The 27,992-nt window shown below is 53.8% G+C and overlaps 1 protein-coding gene across 3 annotated transcripts; it reads left to right on the top strand.

The window, feature by feature from the left end:
* The first annotated feature begins 296 nt into the window (after positions 1-296).
* On the top strand, positions 297-27,418 carry SUPT5H (SPT5 homolog, DSIF elongation factor subunit). Of its 3 annotated transcripts, none has more exons than XM_039246189.1 (30): positions 297-364; positions 621-698; positions 5,728-5,893; positions 9,302-9,367; positions 9,916-9,927; positions 10,418-10,487; positions 10,603-10,671; positions 10,768-10,833; positions 11,077-11,107; positions 11,445-11,513; positions 15,753-16,004; positions 17,113-17,202; positions 17,310-17,380; positions 18,872-18,977; positions 19,194-19,287; positions 19,378-19,514; positions 19,938-20,093; positions 20,193-20,339; positions 21,137-21,283; positions 21,371-21,496; positions 22,314-22,398; positions 22,748-22,867; positions 22,959-23,061; positions 23,144-23,271; positions 23,377-23,482; positions 24,131-24,289; positions 24,407-24,575; positions 24,685-24,888; positions 26,826-26,921; positions 26,995-27,418. In XM_039246189.1, exons 2-30 carry the CDS (start codon positions 624-626, stop codon positions 27,136-27,138), a joined length of 3,264 nt encoding a protein of 1,087 aa, XP_039102120.1. In that variant the 5' UTR covers positions 297-364; positions 621-623; the 3' UTR covers positions 27,139-27,418. The 3 variants fall into 3 exon arrangements, with proteins under 3 accessions (XP_039102120.1, XP_039102128.1, XP_039102137.1); XM_039246197.1 differs by having other exon boundaries at positions 303-357; XM_039246206.1 differs by having other exon boundaries at positions 364-454.
* Positions 27,419-27,992: the final 574 nt, after the last annotated feature.

Below are 27,992 nucleotides of genomic sequence, written 5' to 3'. Positions count from 1 at the left end.
TTTAGAGGTAGGAGATAAAGTCTGATTTATTTGCTAACTCATTATTATTTGGTCACTCCCTGCCTCCTCACGGCTTGGCACACCACACTAGTAAATTCAGACACAAATTCCGGTTGGAAGTGCCAGCCCGGAAAAGGATCCCTCTATGACCCTCCCAAGATGCCGACTCCATGCTCTACAGTGAGCCGGATCTGCCACTTTCAAGATGGCGCCCTGGAAGTGCGTCACCGGGACTGGCCCTGGAAATCTCGCGTTAAGGGAGGCCGACGGGTAGGTTCTCGCGAGAGGGCACGTCAGTCCCCGCCAGGCGTCGTGTGAACAGCTGCTGGTCCCGAAAGCTGAGGTGGAACCGGAGCGGTGAGGGGTGGGTCGGACGCCGAGGTGGCAGGACCAGGGGTCGCCGGGGGCTAGGGAGGCTTAGAGACCGGATTCCGGGACACGGAAGGCGCAGCAGGTAGCTTAAGGGGTAGCCTTTCGGGCTCACGCTTGCCAGAACCAGGCTGCCGGAAGTGCGCTAAGGGATTTTTCTTCTCCCCGGGAACTGGCGGGGAAACTGAGGCAGGGGTGGGGCTCCTGTTTGGGGGGCGCACTGAGGCCGCCGTCTTTTCCTGCAAGAGCAGAAGATGTCGGACAGTGAGGACAGTAACTTCTCCGAGGAGGAGGACAGCGAGCGCAGCAGTGACGGCGAGGAGGCCGAGGTGTGTGGCCGGGACGTTGTGGGGAGGAGGTATTGCGCCTGGGGACAGAAAGGCCCCTGTGGGAGCTCGGAGGGGATCAGAACGAGCTCTGGCCTTTGAGAGCCTCCAGATTGTTGGTAGTGACAGAGACGTAGGCAAGCCGAAGTCAAGCAGAGGGGCAGGTGCCAGAGGCCAGGGATGCTCCGAGTGCAGTGAAATAAGTGATGTGTTGAATCTTTTTAAAAACGTTTATCCATGTTTGAGAGAAAGAGAGTGACCACGAGTTGGGGAGGCTTAACCTCAGTTAAGCCGGAGTCAGAGGCTTAACCGACTGAGCCACCCAGGAGCCCCGCCATCGATGTATTTAAAGGACCTAGCACGTTGGAAGCACCCTGTTAGCTTTTATTTTGGGGTGTGCTCAGTCATTTCAGAAATATAGTTGCAGTGTCTGCTGCGTAACCAGGCACAATTCTTTGCCCTTGGGTCACACCAGTAAACAAAACAAAGCTTTGAAAGTCTTTGGCCCTGTGAACATGAACAAACATGACTGATCAGCAGAAAGTACTTTGGAGAAAAGTAGAGAAGGGGAATGGGGCGCCCTGGTCGGTTTTAAATAGGGTGAGTCTGAGAGAGCCATACTTGAAAAAAGACGTGTTGGAGGTGAGAGAGTGAGTCACTTGCAGAGGAAAAGTGTTCCAGTGAGGGGGATCAGCAAGTGCAAAATTGGGAGCAGGTCTGCGTGTTCAAGAAGTAACGAGGAGTCAGGTTTGGCTGGATCAGAGCGAGTGCAACAGGGAAGTGACAGGTGCCAGATCACACAGGATGTTGAAGGCTCTGGTGAGGAATTTGTCCTGATTGAGTGTGATAGAGCCTTGTGATTTGATGTTTTAAAAGGATCATTGTTTCAGGAACCAAATAAACATTTCCTGGGACAGAATTGATTTTTTTTAATGTTTTATTTATTTCTGAGAGAGAGAGAGAGACAGCATGAGCAGGAGAGGGTCAGATGGAGAGGGAGACACAGAATCTGAAACAGGCTCCAGGCTCTGAGCTAGTGTCAGCACAGCCCGACGCGGGGCTCGAAGCCACGAGCCGTGAGATCATGACCTGAGCCGAAGTCGGATGCTTAACTGACTGAGCCACCCAGGTGCCCCCAGAATTGATTTTAAATAGCCTTTTATTAGCTCTTTTCCTCTTCTGTTTATTTTGAACTTATTTATTGGGCACACGAATGTTTGAGCATCTGCAACTGTGTTCCAGATTCTTCCCAGGTGTTGGAAAGAGTGGAGCAAGGCACATTTTTGCTTTCAGGGAGTTTATGCTTAGGAGGCAACAGTTACAAGCTAACAGAGATGACTGGATGATTATAGGTGCCTCCTTTAGCCTGCAGAAACGTAAATCAATGTTTTAAGGTAGTTGCCAACACTTGCAAGGGTGATTTCGTGTAAAAATCCTGACTTCCTGCTTTTCTGGGCAAGTTAGAGGAGCCCGCAAGCAGCTCTTTGCTCAAGAAGTGGCAGCCTGCTTTAAAATGGGGAATTTTCTCCAATGCCTCGGATATATCAGTTGCCATTTGTCATGATGTCTGCCTTGTGGCTGATTTAGGTAGAAGAAAGTTTTACTTGTGTTCTAGGGAACATCAGGTAGATGGAAAATGTCACGAGTTTCCTTTGAGCTGCCCCTCCCCTCCGTATTTTAGTTTTCTGCCTGCCCTCTGTAGGCATTCAATGGTCAGTCCTTGTGCCTTCTGGGGAGCCCTCAGCTTCCAGTGAAGAGTCGGAAGAATCGAGAAGCCACGGTGAGGGTGAGGCAAGTGGGAGGATGCTAGGAAGTGTTTTTGCTTCAAGCAGCAGCACTGCGTTCTCGCTCTCTGTGACTCATGGCTTCGAGACCCTTTGCTTGTGGTTAAAGGCCGGTGGGAATGAGACCAGGATCCCTGGGTCCTTTTCCTGGCTGGGACATCGGGTGTGCTCCGTGCAAATCTCACTTCCCCAACGCCACACCAGGCTCCTGAGTCACCTGCTCCCTTGCCTCCTGTCACTAGATGAGGCAGGAGAACACTGAGAGGCCAGCCCGAGATAGGACTGGGTGGGCTTTTCGGGCAGCCAAAGGCGAGCATGGGCCTTGAAGGGCCAGGCCCTGTGTGTAGAAGGCTGGGATGGCGGATGATGGACCACTGTTGGGGGAATCAGCTGTTTCACCGTTCTCAGCCGCAGTAGCCTGCCTGTTCATTCATTCAGCAAGTGTGCCCGTCAGGTTGGGGTCACAGGCTCCCTCACGGTGCTCTCTGTCCTGGAGTGGAGATGGTTTTATAAACCAGTGGTTCCTTCAGGGGATGCTGAGAGGATAGACGGTGTAAGAGCACGTTCGAGCCCCAAGATAACACAGAGATGGTAGTGGGAGCTCTCTCCTCGGCGACCAGGGAGCCAGGTTTGGAAAAACGCTTTGTTGGGACTGAGCCAGGGGAATGATGACAAGGTTCCTTGAAATCAGGCTGTGGTCCTGTTGTAGTTTGAGTTGTTCAAAGGTGGGACCTTGTGGATGAGTCCGGACTATGTACTGAACAAATGTTTAAGTTGTCTTCTGTTCCCATCTCTGGACTGGGTAGTGTTGGGGACCCAGCAGTGCCTGAGATAGCCTGGGCCCTGCTCTTAGGGAGCTAACAGTGGTCCAGGCTGTGATGGAGGAAGCTCAGAGGGTGTGGCTGACTTTGGTGGGATGGGGGGTAGGCATGACTTCCTATGAGGGGGAGTATTTTGACTGAAGTATGAGTGAGAGGCAAAAGAGAGTGGCTTTTTTTTGCAGAAGACCAGCACGGATGCCGAGTAGCACTGAGAGAACATGGATCGAGTGGTTCTGTGTGGCCAGGACTTAGCATTTGGAAGGAGAGGGAGAGGCAGTGGGCAGAGTGTGCTTCTAGTCTAAGCTGTCAAGGAGCTCATTCTTTACCTGAACGCAGTGGGGAGCCATGGCCATGTTTTAAGCAGGGGACCAAATGATCAGTTTCATGTTTTAGATCACAAATTTTTTTAATGTTTTTACTTATTTTTGAGAGGTGAGGAGGGACAGAGAGAGAGGTAGACAAGAATCTGAGGCAGGCTCCAGGTTCTGAGCTGTCAGCACGGGGCTGGATGCAGGGCTCGAACTTGTGAAGTGAGATCTTGACCTGAGCCAAACTCAGACGCTTAACCAACTGAGCCACCCAGGCGCCCCTCAATCATAATTTAGTTTCTCCAGTCTGCACGATGCGTTCCAGGCGGGGGGTGATGAGAGGTGGTTTTGGGTGGGATAAGGACACGACCTTAAGCCCCAGTGAGCCATTCTCAAGGAAGTTATTTCCTTTTAAGTTGAATGTCCTGTCTTTTGACTGGGTCACGGAGAAAGCTTCACTTTGGTGCTACTGTGTCTAGAATACTTCTCTGTAATTTGCTCGCCTCCATGTTTATCAGGGAGGAACAGGCTTTTGGCTTAGAGCCTGTAGCAGGCAACAGTATCACGCTAGAGCTTAATAATATTGTTTTGTTTTTATCTCTGTGGTTACTTTTTATTTGCAACAAGCTAACTTTAAAAATCTTTTTTTTTTCTGAAATAGTTCAAAATAAGGAAGTTTCTTAAGTAAAAATGTGAGTGAATTAAAAATATCAGATAAGGGGCACCTGGGTGGCTCAGTGGTTAAGCATCCGACTTCGGCTCAGGTCACGATCTCATGGTTCGTGGGTTCGAGCCCCACATCGGGTTCTGTGCTGACAGCTAGCTCAGAGCCTGGAGCCTGTTTCAGATTCTGTCTCTCTCTCTCTCTCTCTCTCTCTCTCTCTCTCTCTGACCCTCCCCTGTTCATGCTGTCTCTCTCCTTCTCTCAGAAATAAATAAAATGTAAAAAAAAATTTTAAAAATATCAGATAAACGGGTTGTATTGACATGAACTTGGCAAGAAGACATGAAGTTAGGAAAAGATTGAAGTTTGGGGAACACTGTTTTGTCTGGACCATTTCCTTTTGTGACTGGTTTGGAGGCCAAGAGACCAGAAAGGAGGCTGGGCAAGGGGCTAGGTTTTAGAGGACAGTGTTCTGGCCTAGGCTAGGGCCTCTAGGGATGGGGGGGAAGGGGCAGCTTGGAGGGATGGTGTTCCAAAAGCAAAAATGTCAAGAATTTGGTGCCTGATGGGAGCTAGAGGGAGCTAGCACAGGTCTAGGGGAAGACGTTGTCAGTGTGGGGACACGCTGGGCATGAAGGGTTCAAAAGACATCTCGGGAAGGCATCTGTGGAGGCTGCTGACATATGGGGGGGCCCTCTAGTTCAGGAAGCAAGTGGGGTGCTGGAGACAGATGGGGCATCACCTGCAGAGACAGGAACTGGGACTAGAAGGTGAAGTGGCCCAGGGGGAGAGTGTATGCAGGGAGAAGCAGAGTGGGCCCTTGGCTGACCCCTGGGGGCTGAAGCCAGCCCTTGGGGGTGAGCAGAGGAAGAGGGGCCTGCAGAGGATCCGCCAGAGAAATTGGAGAAAAGCCAGGAGAATGTGATGTGACAGGTGCCAAGGGAAGAGCATTTCTCTAGGGAGGGAGCAGCCAGTGGTGTGAAGTGTCCTGTAGGTAAAGACTAAGGATTGTCCTTGGAATTAGCAACAAGAGGCAGGCAGTGACCTTGGGGAGCAGTGTAGACTGGCACTGGAGATCTAGGAATCATTGTCACAGAGATACCCACCAGCCGAGAGAGAGGATGAGACGGCATGAGGGGTTGTAGAGTGGAAAGAGATGAGGGCCACTGACCAACGTCATGGAGCTAAAACGTTTATGGGCCAGGTGGAGGCCAGCAAGGAGGTCTAGAGGAGCCAGGAGTGTGGGTCCGCTCCCAGGTACTGGTAGACCCGATGGCGGTGCTATCACTGAGTTAGGATGGCGCCCAGAGAGGCTGGGCTGGAAGGGAGGGTAGGCGGAGCAGAGGGGCGTATGACTAGCCAGGCAGAGCCAAGGTCGCATTTGGGGTTGGGGACCTTGGTGTCTGGATTTTGGGGTACAGAACCCTGGTGCCCCAACCTTTTGTGACCCTGCAGGTAGAAGAAGAGCGGCGGAGTGTAGCAGGCAGTGAGAAGGAGGAAGAGCCCGAGGAAGAAGAGGAGGAGGAAGAGGAGGAAGAATATGATGAGGAAGAGGAAGAGGAAGATGATGACCGGCCTCCCAAAAAACCCCGCCATGGCGGCTTCATCCTGGACGAGGCTGGTATGTCACAGGCCTGGCGAGTGCTGCGCGTCGGCCGCACTTCCACTCTTGGTTCTATCTCTTGAATGAATTTTTTCAAAAAGTTTTTCTTTTGGTAAATGTCGAGCATGCGCCATAGTAGGTAGCGTGTGGGACCTCCATGCCCCGTCACCTGGGTCCACACTTAGCAGCTCAGTGCCACTTTTGTTTTGCTGCGTCCTCCTCATTCCCGCCCCAGATTGGACGATGTCGAGGCAAACCCCAAATAAGTAATTTTACCCCGGAATATTTCTTTGTACTTTCCCAAAACAGCAATCCTATTAAAACAGTCATGGTAGTAGTATCATCCTTTAAAACACTGAAATCTGTGCTTGTCCGGGAAAGCTCAGACGATCTCGATGTAGGCAGGACAGGGTAGTGGAGGCCGATAGGCCTGGGTCCCCTGTGGCCTGGCTCCGCTCTCTTCTCCATATGGCCCTGGGTGAGTCGCTGTTGGTTTTTCAAAGAAAGTTTTCTGAACGATTTAAGCGCTCGTGCTATCATCATCGTCATCTGTGAAATACCCATTTGTTTCCCAATGGCCGCTTAGTATTTTTCCCATAATCTGTTTTATTTAACCAACCTCTTGTTGGACATTGAGGTTTGTTTGTGTTTTTCACTGTTAACAAGCAGCACCGCTGGGAACACTTTCATACCTGTTCAAACACATACACACAAGGTATTGCCTAGACCAGGGGTTCTAAACTTCTTTGTGCTGTGGCTCCTTTGGCATCTGGTGAAGCCTGTGGACCCCTTAGAATTGTGTTCTGAAATGTTTAAGGGAAAAATACATAGGATTCCAGAGAGAACAGTTATACCGAAATACAGTACCTACATACTCAAAGAACACATGTGTTTCACTAGGGATGCATTGAAATAGCAAGATGTAGTGGGGGGTTTGATAAGAATCTAATTTTGAAGTAGCAATGAGTCCAAATGATATTTTGAGATATTTTCAGCTATATAAGGTGCTATGAAAATATTAGAGGTTTTTTTTTTTGTTTTTTTTTTTGTTTGTTTTTTTGAGGGAGAGGGGGAGAAAGAGGGATGAGCAGGGGAGTGGTAGAGAGAGGGGTACAGAGGATCCAAAGTGGGCCCTGAGCTGTCAGCACAGAGCCCGACGTGGGGCTTGAACTCATGAACCGTGAGATCATGACCTGAGCCAAAGTTGGACGCTTAACCAACTGAGCCACCCAGGTGCCCCTGAAGATGTGCTATTTTATCTGACATGGACCCCGAAGATTTTCTACATGGCAAATCCCTCCCTGTAGGTCATATTGCTGGCAAAGGGAATGTATATGATTTTAAAGCCTTTTGATGTCTGTGGCCAAATACTGGTCCCTGAAAAGGTTGTACCGGATACTCCCTCGAGCCATATGGGAGAGGGCTTGTTCCCCACATGCACGTGAGGGAGAGCTACTTGGAATCCCATCCTCCCTTTTCCTCGGAGCCTCTTACCCGAGGAAAAACCAGGGAGCAGAGGGGTAGAAATGCTCAGAACACACCTGTTCTTCGAGAGCTTTGGCCCTTTTCCTCACGGCTGAGGGGAGGGAGGAAAGATCTTAGAGAAAAGATCTTAGGTAGCAGAAGTGCCCATTATCCATTCAAGAGAATGGATAAATGCCATGTGACATGGACGTGGACTGCTGGGGACAGCCGTGTGTTTTCTGGGGTGTCATTGGGCACTGCCTGGGGGAAGGCTGCGCGGCAGGGCCCATTGATGGTTAACATGTAGGGACCCTTTGATCTAGCAGTTCTTTTTTAGGAGTTCATCTGACAATTAAACTCAAATAGGTACGTAAAGATATGAGGTCAAGATAGTTGCTGCAGTCCTGTTTGCCATTGTAAGTGTTTGGTGACCTAAGTGTCCGTTGATGGTAAGGGCCTGGTAAAACGAGTTACGGGGCAGATAGTCAGATAATAGCAAATGAAGCCTGTGCGGCTACAAAAGAGTTCCAAGCTGGTAGCATTGCTCAGAAAAAGAGGAAGGTACAGAACAGCATGTTAAAAAGTTGCATTGGGAAAAAAACTGGGGCAGGTGTGGGGGGTTATGTACATTTCTTCTTTCTGTGCCGATTATTTCTGGACAAGAAACTGGTCATAGAATTGCCTCTGGGAAAGGGGACTGAGCTAGTGGGGGTTGGAAACGGGAGGGAGACTTACCTGTACCCGTACATCCTCTGAACACTTTGGAGTTTTTCATCATGTACAGGTATCACTATTCAGTTTTTAGTGTAACATTCCCTACGTACAAAAGAGGATATGTAGTGTCATGAAGAGATTAGGTACAGGGGCCCCGGAGCCAGACGGTTCCTCAGGTACCAGCTGAGAGTCTTTGGGCCACTGAAGGCACCTCTCTGGGCCTCAGAGCCCTTACTTTACCATCGAAACAGTGGTGGCACGTCCTTCAGGGTTGCCAGGAGGACACAGTGAGGAATCTGTTGCAAGAACTGACAGCAGAGCAGGGCATACAGTACACTCGCCAAGCGTCAGTATTATAACCCTAAGGGAGCAGCAGCAAAACCAGCAGGTCACGGATTGTGTCTTTCATGGGGCCCCTGGTTGTCTCAGTTGAGTGTCCGGCTTCGGCTCAGTTCATGATCTCGCTGTTTACAAGTTTGAGCCCCACATCCAGCTCTGTGCTGACAGCTCAGAGCCTGGATCCTGCTGCATATTCGGTCTCCCTCTCTCTCTGCCCCTCCCCTGCTCACGCTATGTGTGTGTCTCTCAAAAATAAATAAACGTTAATTTTTTTTTTAACTGTATACTGGTTTTAATAGTTTGGAGGGAACTTTTCTGCTTGCTTAATTTGATCTGATTTTTTTCTTTTGAGAGTGAAAGAGAGTGCACGGGTGCAAGGGAGCACAGGGGAGGGGCAAAGAGAGGGAGAGAGAATCCCAGTGTAGAGCCTGACACGGGGCTCGAACCCATGAACTAGGAGATCACGACTTAAGCCGAAATCAAGAGTTGGACGCTTAACTGACTGAGCCACCCAGCGCCCTGTCTGATTTTTTTTTAGGTTTATTATATTTTTTTGATGCTTAGCATGGGCTTGAACTCACGACTCCAAGATCAAGAGTGACATGTTCTATCTACTGAGCCAGCCAGGCGTCCCCAGTCTGATTTTTGAAATGGATTCCCGGATGCGGTGGGGGGAGGGACGGCTTTTAGAGCCAGGTAGAGGCGGAGCCGCAACGGGGACCTGATCCTGCGGCTTGAAGCAGCCCTGGGGCAGCAGGTGAGAGCCTCACCTGTCCAGGCCTCTTGAGTCCTGACCTGCAGGGTGGAGGGTCGTAGTGCCTGTCCCCCAGACATATTTCCTGGGAGCCACCATCGCGAGGTCCCCTTTGCTGGAGCTGCCTCCCTGACCACGAGGCTTTCTGGTTGCAGATGTGGACGACGAGTATGAGGATGAGGACCAGTGGGAGGACGGAGCAGAGGACATCCTAGAGAAAGGTGTGTGTGGGGCCCACCTCTGCAAGCCCACGTCGGGGTCTTGGGTCTTGAGAGCCCATCCCCACCCCCACGCCCTGCACCACCCCAACTCCCACCCTCCTCACCTCGCTTCTTTCTGTCGTTGCCAGAGAGACCAGCTCTGTACCCTTTTCCTTTTAGGCCCATGAGTTGGGGGGTGGGGGCTGTGGGTGGTGGGTGTTGTGGGAAGAGGACTCTGGGGTCCCAGGGCCCCTGTGAATCCCTTCTGGGGGTTGTAGGGTGGGCGGGCTCCGTCCCAAGATAACCCCCCACTTCCTGGGCCAGTGCCCCCACTTCCCTGTTATTTTCCGTTTTGTGCGCCTCATACATTTCGGCTTCTCCCCCAACCACCTGGTGCCTGGCCTTTACTTTTGATTTTCAACCTTCCTGTGTCCCTCCCTTCCCCTTCCCCCAACCCATTGGTTGATTTCGCTGCTATAATTTGGCTCATACTTTGTCTGCCCTCGCCCACCACCACCACCACCACCACCACCACCACCACCACCACCACCTCCTCTTCCTCCAAGTAGAAGAGATTGAAGGTAAGAATCTGAAAACTGTGATTTCCCGACCTTCCTCCCATATCCTGACATCTCCTTCCTGCCCACAGTACCCTCCTTCCACCCCTGACCCCTGTCTGGCCCTGGGGGCTCTGACTCATAGGGTCCAGAGTTCAGCGGGTTCTGAGGCCAGGCGTCTAGCCGTTGGCCTGGGGAAGCGTGTATGTTTGTGGATGCGTGTGGGCGTCGTGGGCAGCAGGGATAAGTGCCAGGGGGTGGAGTTCAGGGCATACTTAGCGGCTGTGAGCTGGGCAGCGGCTGGATGCCCCCGCCTGTTGGGCCCTGTCCCCAAGGCTTTTTCACAAGAAGCAAGGTGCTGAGCAGGACAGAGTAGAGGGTGAGGGTTGGGGGGATTCAGTGAGGTTATCTCCTCCCCCAGGGCCCAGCTCCGGCCCTCTCAGCTCCCATCACTTCCTCCACGCCCCTGCCCTTCACATCCCTTTACTCACCCCATCTGCCCATTTTTTCGCAGCCTCCAATATCGATAATGTTGTTCTGGATGAAGACCGTTCTGGGGCTCGCCGCCTCCAAAACCTCTGGAGGTAAGTGGGGGCGCAAAAGGGTGAGACTGGCTTCTGGGGGGAATTTAGGGGCAAGTCAGCCCACCCTCCTCTCCACAGCCTTTCATTCATGTTTACTTTCCCCTTCACACCCCAGGGACCAGCGAGAGGAAGAACTGGGCGAGTACTACATGAAGAAATATGCCAAGTCGTCTGTGGGAGAGACGTAAGGGCGTGGGGTGGCGGCAGGTGGTCCCTTTCGGGAAGGTCAGGCTTCTGACCGAGCATCCCTCCTCCTTCCCAACTGCTGTCCCCTCTCCAGGGTGTACGGAGGATCCGATGAGCTCTCTGATGACATCACCCAGCAGCAGCTGCTCCCGGGAGTCAAGTAAGGGGATGGGATGGGCGGGCTGAGATGGGGGGATCTTGTATTGGGGTGACGTCCCCACGCAGACACAGAGTGGTAAATGGTGGGGACAGGTGGCAAGTTGGCACTTGCCCTTTTCCTTCTGGGTGGAAGGATGGAGAACGAGAGAGTGTGGAGGGAGAGCAAGAAAGATGGGTGTGGGGATTCGGGTCTGTCGTGATGAGGCCAGTTCACTGAAGGGTCTACTTTGCCTCTCCCGTCTAGGGATCCAAATCTGTGGACTGTCAAATGTAAGGTGTGTGCCCCAGGCGGCAGGGAATGGGGGAGACGGCCTTGTCAGGGAGGGCTCCCATCTTTCCGTCCTATCGGTCTCTTAGTGCCGTCTCTGCTCCTTCATCCCCCACCCCCGACCCCTCCTTTCTACTCCCTCCTCCCCTCACTTACTCACTGTCTCCCACCTCTCTTTCTTACCATCCATTCCTCTTTCTCTGCATCTGTCCCTTGTTTCTCCCTCTCTCCTATTTTATCTTTCATTGTCTGATGACCCTGCACTGCCTCTGGCTCCTGCCCACTTTCCTGTGTCCGTCCTTCGTCTTGTCATCTCTGTCTGAAGTCCGTCTCCCTTCTTCCAGATTGGGGAGGAGCGGGCCACAGCCATTTCCTTGATGCGCAAGTTCATTGCCTACCAGTTCACAGACACGGTAAGTCGGGTAGGGAGGCAGCTTGGAAATGAGAGAGCAGAGCAAAACCCAGAGGGAGGGACAGTATAGGTTCAAGGGTACCAGGTGCCCCTTGGCTGTCAGCATTGTTGCCCGCTACATGAGCTGCTTTAGCTAGAAAACAACCACTCCCTAGACTGAAGCATTCTCCTGTGCCCGACAGAGGTCTTGTCTTCGCTCTCTCTGCATCCCTGGCAGGGGGTCAGCAGCCCCCGTAGCCCTCTGGAAGTCAGCCTTTAGCTTCCTTTTTTTTGTTTGTTTTGTCGTTTTGTTTTTAAACATTTTTTTGTAACGTTCATTTTTTTTTTAATTTTTTTAAGTTTTTTTTAAAATTTATTTCTAGGAGAGAGAGAGACAGCGTGAGCAGGGGAGGGTCAGAGAGAGTGGGAGTCACAGACTGAAACAGGCTCCAGGCTCTGAGCCGGCAGTCAGCACAGAGCCTGACGCGGGGCTCGAACCCACGAACCACGAGATCATGACCTAAGCGAAAGTCGGACGCTTAACCGACTAAGCCACCCAGGCGCCCCTGTAATGTTCATTTTTGAGAAGGAGGGGGAGGAAGTGGGGGAGGGGCAGAGAGAGAGGGAGACACAGAATCCAAAGTCAGCCTCTGTGCTGACAGCTCAGAGCCTGATGCCAGGCTTGACCTCATAAACCATGAGATCTTGACCTGAGCTGAGGTTGGACACTTAACAGACTGAGCCATCCAGGTGCCCCGGCCCTTAGCTTCCTGAACCTTTATTACCTGAGTGAGTTTCACCTGCTCAGCAGCCCTGTTGGGCAGCTGTCACACTTTTACTGTTTGGGAGGGGTCCTGGGATAGGACAGTGTGGCCGAGTGCGTCAGGGGACAGGCCTATCGGGGAGAATTCCTTCCTTCCCTCTTGCAGTCATCACACATCCACTGAACCCCTCCCCGGGCAGGTCTCTGCACTGGGAGATGCTGAGGAGGCAGCAGTGACCGTGCCAGGGCTGGTCCTGCCCCTTCTGGGCTCGCTCACAGCACATGAAACACGAAGGTGCTGGTTTAAGTTTACGGATCTTTCTTGGGGCACCTGGGTAGGATTAGTCGGTTAAGCGACCGACTTCTGCTCAGGTCATGATCTCACAGTTTGTGAGTTTGAGCCCCACATCAGGCTCTGTGCTGACAGCTCGGAGCCTGCTTTGGATTCCGTGCCTCCCTCTCTCTCTCAAAAATTAAGTTCATAGGTCTTTCTTTAGACTGTTGGAATTTGAATCTTGTCCCTGCTGCTTCCTACCTCAGTGACCTTGTTCAGGCTGCGTCCCCTTTCCAGGTATCTCGCTTGTCCCTCAGCATTGCTGGATTAAGTAGCTTTAAAGAATTTTTTTTTTTTAATATTTTTATTTATTTCTAGGAGAGAGAGAGAGAGAGAGAGAGTGTGAGCAGGGGAGGGTCAGAGAGAGAGGGAGTCACAGACTGAAACAGGCTCCAGGCTCTGAGCTGGCAGTCAGCACAGAGCCCGACGCGGGGCTCGAACCCACGAACCATGAGATCATGACCTAAGCGAAAGTCGGACGCTCAACCGACTAAGCCACCCAGGCGCCCCTGGATTAAGTAGCTTTAGACATGTCCAGCCTTTAGCTGGGACTTGGCCTACAGCTTGTGTTCAGGAAATATAGTTGTTGTCAGAGGTGTAATTGTCAGTTTTGGAACAAGGGCAAACCCAGTGAAGGGTGTGCTCAAAATGCATGAAGCACGGGCTACTGCTAACTCTGTGCTAGAGTAATGTTGTCACTTAATAGAGTCCATGTCAGGTTGAGTGCGTTGCTTGTACCTGCTGAAGCAGTGGGTGTATGTCAGTGGGACCAAGTGGACAGTTGTAGGATTTGCAAATCATTTCAGGTGTGTTCAGACCTCAGTCATGTGTCCTGGGCAAAATTCTGGTGATCATTTATTTGATTTATGACTGATTATTATTTTTAATCAAAGTAGTACATGTATATCGTAGAAGCCCACATCTCCATCCGTAAGTCCCATTTTTTAGAAGGAATTACTGTTGGTTTGTGTCTTTCCAGATCATCATCTTTGCATGTTGAAAAATGTCCTTTTTTTTTTATAACAAACACGATGATGTTATGCCATATGTGTATTATTCTGCAGTGAGCCTTTGCATGCCCAGTAAATATATCGTGGTTTCCATTTTTTGTTATCACAAGCAAAGTGAAACAAATTAGTAGTTTGTTTTTTAATTGAGATACAACTCCCATATCATGAAATTCAAGGTCATCGTGTATGATCCTTCTGATATGTTGCTGGGTCCAGTTTTGTTTTATTGGAGATATTGTACTTACATATGTGTTCATAAAGTGATATTGATCTGTAGTTTCTTAAAGCTGTCTGTTTTTGGTATCAGGTTAATACTGGATCTACAGAATGAGATAAATGTTCCTTCTTTTTCTAAAAAAAAAAAGAGTTTGTGACGGATCAGTGTTATTAAAATGTTGGGTGGGGGGGGCAACTGGGTGGTTCAGTCAGTTAAACATCAACTCAGGTCTTGATTTCAGGGTCATGAGTTCAAGCCCCATGCTGGGCTCTGCTGTGTATAAAATGTTGGGTAGAATTCGCCAGTAAAACCCTATAGTCCTCTGTCGTCTGGCCCTGTGTGTGTGTGTGTGTGTGTGTGTGTGTGTGTGGAAAATTTTCAGTTACTCATTCAATATCTTCTTGCAAATCTATTCAGATGTTGTATTTCTATTCGAGTCCGTTTTGGTAGTTTCTGTCATTCTACTGGAAATATTCATTTCTGTGAGATTATCTTACTCATCAGGGTGCAGTTGGTCATAATATTGTTTTGTAACCCTGTAAGATTGGTAGCAATGTCCTTTCATTCCTGATTTTAGTAATTTGAGTCTTTAGTAACTTGAATCATTTGTCTTTTTCTTGGTCAGTGGCTATATGTTTGTCAAATTTCTTAGTCTTTTCAAAGATTGAGCCTTTGGTTTTGATGGACTTCTCTCTTTTTCTACTCCCTCTTCTACTTTTTTCCATTCTGATCTTTATTATTTCTTTCCTTCTGCTGGCTTTGGGTTTAGTTTTCTGTCCTTTTTCTAGTTTCTTAAAGGTAAAGGGTCAGGTTATTGATTTGAGACTTCTCTTTTTTCCAGCTATAAATTTACCTCTCGGCACAGCTTGCTTGCATCCCGTAAGGTTTAGTGTTTTTGTTTTCATTTTTCTCAAAATGTATTCTGATCTCCCTTGCCATTCTGAGTCTTTTTTGTTTTTAAAGATTTTAAGTAACATCTACACCCAAGGTGGGGCTCGAACCCACAACCCTGAGATCAAGTGTCTCATGCTCTACCCACTGAGGCAGCCAGGTGCCCCATAATTCTTACTTTGGATCCGTTGATTACTTAGAGTGTATTTCCACGTAGTTGTGAATTGTCTAAATCTGTTACTCATGTCTAATTTCATTCCATTTGATTGGAGAATATATCTTGTACAATTTCAGTTCTTTTACATTCGTTGAGACTTCTCTTTGTGGCCCAGCATACGGTTTGTCCTGGACGGTGTGAAGGGTGCCCTGAGAATGTACACTCCGCTGTTGAACAGTGTTCTCTCTATAGATGTGCGTCAGGTCTGGTCGGCTTATAGGCTCAAGTGCCGTTTCCTTGATCTTCTGTCTAGTTCTGTCTGTTGTTGGTAGTGGGGGGATTGTCGTCTCCAGTTATTATTGGTGAGTTGTCAGTTTCTCCCTTTATTTCTGTTGGGTTTTGCCTCATGTATCTTGAGGTTCTGTTGTTAGGTTCATCTATGTCTGTAATTCTGACCTCTTGAATGATTGATCTTCTTAGCATCCTAAGATGCCCTTGTTTGCCTCCAGTGACAGTTTTTGTCTTAAAGCACGTTCTGTTTGGCGCTCGTGTAATCGCTCCACTTCTCTTCGCTCTTATTGCTTTTTACACGTAGTACGTGTTGGCTACCTGTCTACGTCGCTACCTAGAGATTTGTTCCTTTTTAAGTGCTCCATTATGTGTCCTGGAACGTTTGTGGCATAGTTTAACCAGTCCCTTTTGGGGGCATTTAAAAATTTGCAGACTTGTCTGCTTGCTGTGATCACTAACTCTGCGGGGGGACATCCTTAGGCGTGGGTGGGTGCGCGCACTGTGGGGTGACCCCCTGGGGGAGAGCACTGTAGTGGCGGCTCTTACCATCAGGACCAGTCGAGTCTCACTGTCTCCCGTGGCTGCTGCGGCCCCACAGCCCCTGCAGATTAAGTCCGTGGTGGCACCCGAGCACGTGAAGGGCTACATCTACGTGGAGGCCTACAAGCAGACGCACGTGAAGCAGGCCATCGAGGGCGTGGGCAACCTGCGGCTCGGCTACTGGAACCAGCAGATGGTGCCCATCAAGGAAATGACAGATGTGCTCAAAGTCGTGAAGGAGGTGGCCAACCTGAAGCCGAAATCCTGGGTCCGCCTCAAGAGGGGCATCTATAAGGACGACATCGCCCAGGTGCCTGGGGTGGGGGTGGGGCGGGGTGGCTGAGGGGCCGGCGTTCACACCCCTGCTCCTTCCTTTTGTCACTCCCAGCCCTTTCCTAGTGCAGAGGGCAGATTAGGGGACGCAGAGCCTAGATTTTGTTGGGAACACACACCCAGGGAAACGGGTGAGCATCTCCTGTGAGAGTTAAAAGCATACGAGGAAAGATCTGAAGGCAGTGGGGGTGGGGCCTTGTGGAAACCCTAGGGACGAGTGTTGCAGCAGAAGGAACAGCATGGGAACAGGGCCGCCCTGGCTGAAGCAGAGGGTGAGAGGGTGAGAGTGGCCGGAAGCGGGCTCAGGGAGGGGACTGCGCCTGTGGCTTCTGCTGGAGTGAGGTGGAGGGACGTAGTGTGATTGGATTTTGATAGGATTACTCTGGGAGCTGCTGCTTGGACAGACCCCTCATTCTCAAGCAGGGGCAGTGTTACTCCTTTTCTTGGTTTGGCCAACTGAGGAGGGAGTTGCTCTAGCATCTGGTGGATAGAAGCCAGGGATGCTGCTGTCACCGTGCAGTGTAGGGGACAGCCCCCCACAGCAAAAAATGACCTGGCTGCCAACCCCCAGACCTGACTGGATGGGGCCACAGGAGCACAGAGACCAGCAAGGGGCTGTGCCGCCGTGGTCCTGGGGGCAGGTGCTGGTGGCCTGGGCCCAGGGCTGCAGCAGTGAGGAGGGGGAAGGAGTCAGAGTTTTTGAGGGCAGAGCCCGCAGGGGTTGCTAACACACTGGCAGTGGGCAGAGAAGTAGAGAAGGAGTCCAGACGGTTCCCAGCTTGTGTTCCAGACCAGATGGAATGATAGAGTGGGAGAAGGCTCGGGGGGAGCAGGTGTGGGGGCGACCGGGAAGTTAGTTGTGGTTGCACTAGGTGGGAGGGGCCGTTTAGACATCTGAGGAGAGATGGACAGTCGGCTTCGGGGTTGAGGGGAAACAGGCCAGAGAGAACTTGGGAGATTGTCAGCAGCCTGACTTCTTCCCCCTCACGCCCTGTCCCTGCCCTTCCTGTTGTGTCCGTGCCCGGCCTGTGTCTGGGGTCAGAGAGGGAGGGCCAGGGCCCTCCTGACCACTCCCGTCTCCTCAGGTGGATTACGTGGAGCCCAGCCAAAACACAATCTCCTTGAAGATGATCCCACGCATCGACTATGACCGCATCAAGGCCCGCATGAGCCTGGTACCGGGGGACATGCTGCTGCTTGCCGGTGGGGGGCTGCCTGATCCCTGCGGGCGGCCGGGCCCTCCTCCTTCACCCTTCCCACCCATGCCCCCTTTCCTCCACAGAAAGACTGGTTTGCTAAAAGGAAGAAGTTTAAGCGACCTCCGCAGAGGCTGTTTGATGCCGAGAAGATCAGGTGCGTGTCCTCGGGGACTGGCTGGGCAGAGTCCCCACAGCTGTGATGTAGAGTGCCCTCTGCGCGTTCCCCCACAGGAGTGGGTCCCCCAGCCCGTCCAGGGTCTACTTTGTGATGGTGAGCCTGGCAGGGTGCCTCAGCCAGGTTACTTAACGTCCTGGGGCCTCTGTTTCCCCTGCTGTCAGATCAGTGAGAACAGCACCTGCCTGGGGACTGTCGGGAGAGTTTAATGAATTCATAGGCACGTGGACCCAGAATAGCACTTGGCTTCTAATAAGTGTAGTTAGTGGTATCACACGCTGTAAAGGGAGTTCTCAACATGTCAGGCCTCACAAGGCCCCCTTCACCGATCTAGTGCCTGGGCGCCTGAGGCGGGAGTACAGAGCCCTTCCCGTTAGGACGTGTCCCTCCCCTCCCCCCTGGAGGGAGCTCTGGCACCCCGCCCAGTGACCCCCGTGTTTCAGGGCTATCCAGAGGGCTCCTGATGGGAAGGGCAGGAGCGGCGAGGGAGAAACAGGAGGTGCAGTGACCCTTTGCCGCTGGTCCTGTTCTGGAACCCACTGTGAACCACCAGCCCATCTTCGGTTCTGCTAAAGGGGGATTATAGAACAGCTTTTGAGCTGCATCCTAGGACTCGGCTAATACTTCACACGCCTAGGATTGGGTCCACTTACCCAACTGCTGTCCATTTGACCGGACCTCCTTTTACTGAGTGCCCTGACCCGGCCTGTAGAGCTTGCTTGGGCTGCCACCAGACTCAGCACGCGAGTGAGAAGAGGATTGAGTGAGTGGCAGGAGGATCTCAGCTCCCCCACGCTCCCTTTTTGGGAGTGGGGCGGACTTTCTTCCCGTTCTAGAAGCGTGGGCAGGAACAGCGTCCTCCCGCCCCACAAGCAGGGCCGGTAGAGTTAAGGCACAGGGTTGGGAGTCCCACCACCCCCACACTTGACCCCTGACTCAGACCACCCTAGCTGGGAGACGTGCCCTGTGGGAGCCTCACTTCCTCATCTCCCTAGAAAACACAGGTCACATAAGCAACGTCCTAGGCTTTGAGGAGAACTCGGGGCGGTGTGTGGCCAGGCCAGGCGCGGGCCAGTGCTCCGTGCGTGTTAAGCGTCGGTATTGCTCAGTACCCTGTCTGGCTCGTGTTGCCCGGGCGCCTCTGGGTGCGAGGTGCTGCTCTAGGGGACAGAGCAGTGAATGCAAGATGGTAAACCTCTGCCTTTCAGGAGCCGCCCTCGGTTAGGGAGATGGCGGCTTATCCTCAGACAGTGATGTGGGCCATGGTGAACAGTCAAGCAGGGGAGAGGCCAGCAGAGTGCAGGGAGGAACTTTTGGGCTTGTGACGGTCACTCGGCCCGTAGGGCATGGCAGGACGGGATGGAGTCAGTCGTCCTGTGATCCTCTTCCCGCTTCACCAGGAGGGGGCCCTGAGGTTCAGCAAGACTCTCCCCCCCCCCTTCTAATCCTCTCTTCCCCACAAAATCCCAGGTCCCTGGGCGGCGACGTTGCCTCTGATGGTGACTTCCTCATCTTCGAGGGGAACCGTTACAGCCGCAAGGGCTTTCTGTTCAAGAGCTTTGCCATGTCTGCTGTGGTGAGGGTCCCATAGGGCGTCTTGCTTACGACAGTGGGGAGCAGGGAGGCCAAGCTTTCTCTTCCTCCTTCAGTCCGGGCCCCAGAATGGCGGGTTATCTGGGTCTGTGCTGGGTTGTCTTCTAAGTCAGGAGTGCCCCCAGGGAAATCACTCTCACTCTCTGGCCCGTTCAGCCCGGCTATGACACTGACCTTTCTCCGCTTCTCTTTGTCTCAGATCACAGAGGGTGTAAAGCCTACACTCTCTGAGCTGGAGAAGTTTGAGGACCAGCCAGAGGGCATCGACCTTGAGGTGGTGACTGAGAGCACAGGTATTTGGTCCCCGTCAGTAACTCAGGCCTAAGAGGAGGGAGTGGCTCGTGGCGGGCAGCTCCCAGTCAGTCCTGCATCTGCTCCTGCAGGGAAGGAGCGGGAACACAACTTCCAGCCTGGGGACAATGTGGAGGTGTGTGAGGGCGAGCTCATCAACCTGCAGGGCAAGATCCTCAGCGTGGACGGCAACAAGATCACCATCATGCCCAAGCACGAGGACCTCAAGGTGGGTGCCGCACTGCCCCTGCCCGTGATGATCTGAGATGGCTGCCTGGTTTAGTTTGCTTTAAGGGCGTGTGTGTCTGTCTGAGGGTTGGTCCAGACTACCGTGATGTGTCTGGGGTGAGGCTGTCTCCGGCTAGGTCTGAGGAAGTGTCTAGACTGGTGTCCTAGGTCTTGGGGACAGGCTTTCTGTGTATGTGGAGTAAAGGGGTGGCCTGGCTGATACCTGAGTCTGAGGTCAGCTGTCTCCAGGGCGGGCAGAGGATCATGCAGCTGGCCTGAAGGATCTGTGGGTGGGTGGTGTGAGCCTGGGGTGGGTTTTGGCAAGAGTCTTTCTGAGGACATGAGTGGCTTCTGGAGACAGGGAGGCAGGTGGCTTGTGGTGGCTTCCCTTCCCCTGCTCAGTGTCCCCACACCCAATCCCCAGGACATGTTGGAGTTCCCGGCCCAGGAACTTCGGAAGTACTTTAAGATGGGGGACCACGTGAAGGTGATTGCTGGCCGATTTGAGGGTGACACAGGCCTCATTGTGCGAGTGGAGGAGAACTTTGTTATTCTGTTCTCTGACCTCACCATGCATGAGGTAGGTGGGGAGTCGGGGGAGGCGGGGCAGAGCATGCCAGGGTAAGACCCAGGCCGATGAGCCGCCGGGACCCTGCTTCACCTGTTTTGTTTCCCACAGCTGAAGGTGCTCCCCCGGGACCTGCAGCTCTGCTCAGAGACGGCGTCGGGTGTGGATGTGGGGGGCCAGCATGAGTGGGGGGAGCTGGTGCAGCTGGACCCCCAGACCGTGGGTGTCATCGTGCGGCTGGAGCGGGAGACCTTCCAGGTGTGTGTGTGGCGGGGCTTCTGTGTAGGGATCTCCTCGTCCTGGGAGGTGGCTCAGAACACACACTGCTCTGGGCCGCAGATCTGGCTCTGTGAGCCATGGTTGGCTGTGGTGTTAGACAGGTGACCTATCATTTGCCTTCTCTGTGCTATTTCGTGCCCTGTAAAACGGAGGTAATGATAGCATCTACTTCATTAGTTGTGACTGAAGCCCTGAGATTAAATATGCAGACCCAGGTGGTTGCTCAGGAGCTGGGTGCTGCAGGGGCCCTCCTCCCCTTCATCCCTACCCAGTGATGAGAGAGTCAGCCTAATGCGTAGGACCCTGGACTCTAGGTTCATACCTTGACCCTGTGACTCCATGCTGTGTGACCCTGGGCTAGTGACTTGCCCTCTCTGGCCCAAGATTCCCTTTGTGGAAAATGGGAATCGTGACAGCATCCATCTCCGAGGGAAGTTTTGAGGCTTCAGTGAAATCTTGTGTGAACAATTTAGCATGGGGCCTGGCACAGAGTCAGCTATCATGTTAATATCTACTCTGCCCATTGCTCAGGTTCCCAGTGCTCAGTCAGGACGGAGTCTCCTCCTAAAGGGTGTTTTGGAATGACTGGGAAAATTTTTGTTTGACCATAGAGGGTGGTCCCCTGAGACTGCGTGCCCCAGAGCCAGGGAGCCTAGACTTCCTGCAGAGTTCGGGACAGCCTCCCATAAGCAAGGATCGTCCCACTTCAGGGAAGCCCTGCTCCATGGCACCCCTTTCTACTCTCACCCCTCAGCATCCCTCCCCTCTCTCCATAGGTGCTGAATATGTATGGGAAGGTGGTGACCGTCCGGCACCAGGCTGTGACCCGGAAGAAGGACAACCGCTTTGCCGTGGCCCTGGACTCAGAACAGAATAACATCCACGTGAAAGACATCGTCAAGGTCATTGACGGCCCCCACTCAGTGAGTATAAGCTCCTGCCCATCAGCCACGCCTGAAATTGCTGGGGTGGGGGCATGGCTGCAAGAGTGATCATCTTTCCTCATCCAGGGCCGGGAGGGCGAAATCCGTCACCTCTTCCGCAGCTTTGCCTTCCTGCACTGCAAGAAGCTGGTGGAGAACGGGGGCATGTTTGTCTGCAAGACCCGCCACCTCGTCCTGGCAGGGGGCTCGAAGGTGAGGCGGGTGCGGTGGTGCCCTGGCTCAGCTCTGCAGTCCTCCTTGGCCCCGGGAGCGACAGCAGTGAGCTTGTGGAGGATCAGGGCAGCAGATGTCAGTGTCAGGTCCTTGGCAGAGTTTATTGGGATTCGGAGCTTTTTACCAAATCGCTCATCCACTCGGTTTGATTGAGCACCTGTTAGGTCCCTGACACTGGGCAAGATGAAAATCCCTGTCCTTCTAGAGCTGCTAAAAGACAAACAGATGAATATGTACATACGTGTGTGTGGGTTGATAGGCAGTATAAGAAAAGTAAAATGAGACTGGAAAATAGAGAATAATGGGGCTGCTGATTTAGATGGAAGAGGTTAAGGAGAGGTTTCCTTGAGGTGACACTTGAGCAGAGACCTGAATGAAGGGACACAGAGCTATGTGAGTAGCTCAGGGGGGCGGTACATGCAGAGGCCCCAGGACCTGTAGGGAAAGCTGTATAGAACCACGTATCAGAAGGGAAATCAGGGATCTGGGTAACTGGGACCAGGAGGTGATTTCCTCCTGGCCCTCAAGGTGAGGGTGATGAATTCTCCCAGCTATGCAGGGTCATAAGGTCCTGGCCAGGGGAGGACCGGGGTCTCTCAATTGACAGGCCCACAGTGGTGTTGGGGCGACAGCTTCTCCACAGGAAAATGGAGGCATTGTCACCAGAAGGAGGGAGCGATAGCTGCTAGGCCAGTTCAGGCAGGAGCTGTTCCCAAATGGAGGCAGGCGTGGCATGGGGGCCAGGAGCCAGTCACCTAGGCCCTGCCTGCTGGTTCACTTCTTGTCCCTTTCCTAGCCCCGAGATGTGACCAACTTCACAGTGGGTGGCTTTGCCCCTATGAGCCCCCGGATCAGCAGCCCCATGCACCCCAGCGCTGGAGGTGAGGTGGAGTTGGGCGGGGATGTGTCTGGGGTGTGGGGGAGGGAGGTTATTCAGCCCACACTTGCTGAAGGCCTGCCCAGCTGGCCCGGCCCTGATGGGGCTCACAGTCCATGAAGACAGAACCCTCCCCTGGTCACTGCTCCTGGTGGCAGCCCGGAGTGGTCACCACCGTGCCTGGGCTCTGGTGCAGCTGCCCAGAGGAAGCTCCTAAACCAGTTCGGGGCGGGGGGTGGGGAGGGGTTGAGGGAGTCCAGCAGGTGAAGAGGGGCTGGAGGTTGCTCCTGTCTCCGGGCGTGTGAGGGGAGGGCATGGCCCCAGGGACTGGTGATGTTCCCCTTCCTCCCCAGGTCAGCGTGGTGGCTTTGGCAGCCCCGGTGGCGGCGGCGGCGGCATGAGCAGGGGCCGAGGGCGGAGAGACAACGAACTCATAGGCCAGACCGTGCGCATCTCCCAAGGGCCCTACAAAGGTGACCTCCGAGGCCATGTGGAGGCCTGGGGCGGGGCGTGGGAGAGGACCCCCCCCCGGCCCCGCGGCCTGACCTCCCGCCTCCTCACCAGGCTACATCGGTGTGGTGAAGGATGCCACTGAGTCCACGGCCCGTGTCGAGCTGCACTCCACCTGCCAGACCATCTCTGTGGACCGTCAGCGGCTCACTACGGTGTACGGGCCGGGGCAGGGCCAGGAGGGGGTGGTTGGGTGGGGAGAGGGCCCTACTCACCCATCTGGCTCTCTGCGTCCCCAGGGGCTCACGGCGCCCAGGTGGCATGACCTCCACCTATGGGCGGACGCCCATGTACGGCTCCCAGACGCCCATGTATGGCTCTGGCTCCCGCACACCCATGTATGGCTCCCAGACCCCTCTCCAGGATGGTGAGTGTGCCCAGGGGACAGGGATGAGGGGCGACGGGGGGGTGGGGGGCGGGGAGCTGCAGACAGGACAGAGCCGACACACCCCTCTCTCCTCTCCTGTTTCAGGCAGCCGTACCCCGCATTACGGTTCACAGACACCCCTGCATGACGGCAGTCGTACACCTGCTCAGAGTGGGGCTTGGGACCCCAACAACCCTAACACGCCGTCACGGTGAGGACTGGGGTGGAGGACGGGGTTCCCTGAGGCTGCGTGTATGGGCGGATATGCTGGGTGGCCGCGGGACAGAGGGGATCTGTGTGGCCCTCCCTGAGTTCTCTTGCTCGCAGCCAAGGGCGGGTGGGGCCGGGCTGGCAATAAAATGGGCTCTCTAGTCCCCACCAGAGTAGCAGGTTGTGGGTGAGACCTGGGCTTCGAGAAGCGCTTGGGTGGCTCAGTCGGTTCGGCATCTGACAGTTGTGAAATCGAGTCCTGAGTCGGGCTCAGCGGGGAACCTGCTTGGGATTCTCTCTCTCCTCTCTCTCACCACCTCTCCCTCTCTCCCTTTCCCTCTCCACCTTTCTCTCTCCCTTTCCCTCTCTCCCCCCACTCCCCACTCGTGTGTGTGTGTGGGGGGGGTGCGTGCATGCAAGCTCTCAAAATAAAAAAAAAAGCCCTAGGCTTGGAGACAAATTTTTGTGACCTGGGTCATGTGACCAGAGTGTGACCTTGGGCAGGCGGCCTCATCTCTGCCTCCCAGTCTCACTGTGAAATGGAGGTCTCTGGACGGGGCGGCTGAGAGGTGTTCAGCGTGGTTCTGGAAGCACGTGTTATGTTGCTGTGATTACCCCGGTTGTTCTCAACAGCTTCTCTCTCCAACAGGGCTGAGGAAGAGTACGAGTATGCCTTCGACGACGAGCCCACGCCGTCCCCACAGGCCTATGGGGGCACCCCCAATCCCCAGACACCTGGCTATCCCGACCCCTCATCCCCACAGGTCAACCCGCAGTACAACCCACAGACGCCCGGGACGCCAGCCATGTGAGTCCACTGTGGCCAGCCCTGATCAGCCCTCGCCCGCACCTTCTCCGCTGCCACCACCTTCTTCTCTTCCCCACCATCCCCAACAGGCGCTCCTCTCTGCCTTTGACTCTGCAGGTACAACACAGACCAGTTCTCCCCCTATGCCGCCCCCTCCCCGCAAGGCTCCTACCAGCCCAGCCCCAGCCCCCAGAGCTACCACCAGGTGGCGCCGAGCCCGGCGGGCTACCAGAACACCCACTCTCCGGCCAGCTACCACCCCACCCCCTCACCCATGGCCTATCAGGTACTGGTGAGCTTGCGTGCCCTTAGGGCGGTGGGCTGGACCGGGCCTTGGGTTTATAGGGACAGCCAAGCTCCATGACCTGTTTCCAGCAACACTCTGTCACCTACAGGCCAGCCCCAGCCCGAGCCCTGTTGGCTACAGTCCGATGACTCCCGGAGCCCCCTCCCCTGGCGGCTACAACCCGCACACACCAGGCTCAGGCATTGAGCAGAACTCTAGTGACTGGGTAACCACTGACATCCAGGTGAAGGTGCGGGACACCTACCTGGATACACAGGTGGTGGGGCAGACAGGAGTCATCCGCAGCGTCACAGTAAGTGGGGCCCAGGCTGGTGGGTGGGCAGGCACCCTCTCTTTTGGGGTTCCCGATCTCTGTCATTACTGTTTTTTTCCTTTTATTTATTTATTTCTAGGAGAGAGAGAGAGAGAGAGAGACAGCGTGAGCAGGGGAGGGTCAGAGAGAGAGGGAGATACAGACTCTGAAATAGGCTCCAGGCTCTGAGCTGGCAGTCAGCACAGAGCCTGATGCGGGGCTCGAACCTACGAACCACGAGATCATGAGCTAAGCGAAAGTCGGACGCTTAACCGACTAAGCCACCCAGGCGCCCCTGGTTTTTTCCTTTTAACCACTAACCACATTTTCCACTGCCTGTTTGTAGCCAGGAAAGCAGGTACAGAAGGTGTGGCCTGCAGGCTCCCCATGGCAGGGGGTCGGGGGGGGGGTGTTCCGCCTGTCCTGTGCACGGCTGCCCCCCCCTCCCCCGCCCCGGGGCAGGGACTGGCACCCAGGAACTGCCTGTCTTTTAATATACTCCTCTGAGAGCAGTTCAGTGACATGGACTGAGCGCCCCTCTGTGCCAGGCTTCAGCTTAGTGCTGGGCACCGCTCCCCCAGCCCTCCCCCTGCTCCAGCATTACCGGCCCCTCCAGCCTTCATGGTCCCCAAGTACCCTCCAGCCTCTGGTCCTTTGCTCATCACTTTTCTGTCTAGGATTCTCTTCCTTCCATCCTCATAAACTGCTATTCATGCTTCAGGGAAACACCTACGCTGTCTCAGATCTGCCTCAGAGCCCACGTAACTTTTTCTCATATTATCTACTTGGTGCCTAAAAGCTTAATGTTTATTCAGATGTGGTGCTTTGATTACTAAGCCTGTGTTTCCTTTCTAAGTAACCCTAGTTCCTAGATGAGGGGCCAATGCCTTGTTGGCCTTCTAGTAGACATTACTTGAAAACACCAGACACCAAGACAGCTCCAGGCCCTGCCCTCACAGATCTCACATTCTAGTGGGGGAGGCAGACATGTCCCCAGACAGGGACAGCCTGAGTGCCCAGAGCTGGGGTACAGGAAGCCCCAACGGCAAGAGGAGCTATGGGAACCTAGAGGAGGCATCTTCCTCAACTTTGGAGGAGGGTTCGTGGGGTGCTTCCTGGGGAAGAAAGTGTCTGCACCAAGACCTGAAGAATGACTAGGAGTAAGCCAAGAGAAACGGCTGGGGAAAGGGTTAAGCATGTTCCAGAAAGAGGGGACTTGAAAGGCCTGGGGGTGAGGGAGAGCCTGGCACATCTGGGGAGATGAAGTATGTTCATTGTGGCTGGAACACAAAGAGCCAAGGGGGAAGCTGAGTGGGGAGGCCAGAGAAGAGGCTGGGCCAGCCCACGTGGCAGCCTGGCGAACGTGGCCGGTGTCCTCAGGAATCCGAGCAGGCAGGGCGGTGGTAGGATCCGGTCTGCTGTTTGGGATTAATCTAGTGTTGCAGGGGTGGATTAGGATGGGGAGACGGGGCTGGGAGCCGAGGGGGAGGTCAGGCTTCACCATAAGGCTGTAGGGAAGGGAGGGGAGAGGGAGCTGCGGCAGAGACCGTCGGTCGGGAGGCCAGTGCACACGCCTCAGAGCGGGAGGTTTTCAGTGAGAGAGCTGAGCGACCCGGGCCGAGGAGGGCAGGCCCGGGAGGAGGAGCAAGTGTGAGGACGAGGAGAGCCCGCCTGGGACAGGAAGGGTCGGGTGCCTGAGAGGCAGTCTCTCTTTCGGCCTCGGCCAGCTTCGTTCCGGTGCTTCCTGTGCCGATCTGATCCCCCTGCCCCCACACCCCCCAGGCCCAGGAACTAGGCCCAGCTTTGGGCCTTTCCTGCCCCTGTGGCGCCTTGGGACAGCGAAGTTGTAGAGTGAGCCCTGAGCCTATGGCTCTTGAGCGCAGGTGTGGGTCCTGCACTGGAAGCGGGCCAGGCTGACCAGGCTGTGCTACCCACAGGGAGGCATGTGCTCTGTGTACCTGAAGGACAGTGAGAAGGTTGTCAGCATCTCCAGTGAGCACCTGGAGCCCATCACCCCCACCAAGAACAACAAGGTAAGGAGGGGCAAGGGGACGTGGGGACCTTGGGTTGCTGACACGGACCCTGACCCCATGCCCCCCCTCCCAGGTGAAGGTGATCCTGGGCGAGGATCGGGAAGCCACGGGTGTCCTGTTGAGCATCGACGGGGAGGATGGCATCGTGCGCATGGATCTTGATGAGCAGCTCAAGATCCTCAACCTCCGCTTCCTGGGGAAGCTTCTGGAGGCCTAGGGAACATGGGATGGGTGGATTTCAGCAGAACCTGGCAGGTGGAGAGTGTCCCTCCTTCCTCCCCTGGCCCTTGGCTCTGACACAGGATCTGGGGCCTGGGCCAGGGCTAATCTGATTGTTCAGGATTTCCTTTATTTTCCTTTCTGGGTTCCTGTTTCCCTTCCTGACATTCATGGGAATCAGAGTAGAGTCTGGGGGAGGGTCCCCACCTTCTTGTACCCTCCCTTCCCCAGCTTGCTTTTGTGTTACGGTCTTTGAATAAAAAGCTGTTTCGTCAAAAGTGGTGTGTGTGTCTGTGTTTCTAAATGGGGTCACTTGAAGACCCCACCTACTTCCTGGGCTAAAAACTGGATGGTATATAAGCCTCCGATTCCCCATCTAGAAGATGATAACTGCCTATCCCAGACAGAGGGCTCTCGGGGTGAATGAGAAGACACTGGAAAGAGAGTATTAGAACGGAGCCTGCCACTTGATTAAAGTCACATCATACTCTCCCTTGAGTTACATTAAGTGAAAATCTGTAGCCCCCCATGAAAACCTAAATTCCTTCTATAGTGCAGGATACAGCTGTTGGCGGTCCTTTGTCTTGAGCCCACAGAGCAGTGACACCAGAATTACTGTGGCTTGGGGGTGGAGATGGGGAGAGAGAATGGGGCTTGGTACCTTGACCTTCCTTCACCTTCCTCATTTGATCCGTCTTTTTCGTAATGGGTTATGAGGTGTATTCTAAAATGTTACCCATGTTCAAAAAGGTATTAGGACACCCTGAACGCCCATGTCCCCAGCACCCACCTTCAGGAACAGTATGTACCAGATAGGACCTACTTGAAGCAGCAGCTCCAGACCTTTCCCCT

The sequence above is a fragment of the Hyaena hyaena genome, unplaced genomic scaffold, assembly GCF_003009895.1.
Source record: "Hyaena hyaena isolate Hyena2069 unplaced genomic scaffold, ASM300989v1 scaffold_9, whole genome shotgun sequence".
NCBI lineage: Eukaryota > Metazoa > Chordata > Mammalia > Carnivora > Hyaenidae > Hyaena > Hyaena hyaena.
This window is presented reverse-complemented; position numbering and strand designations above follow the sequence as displayed.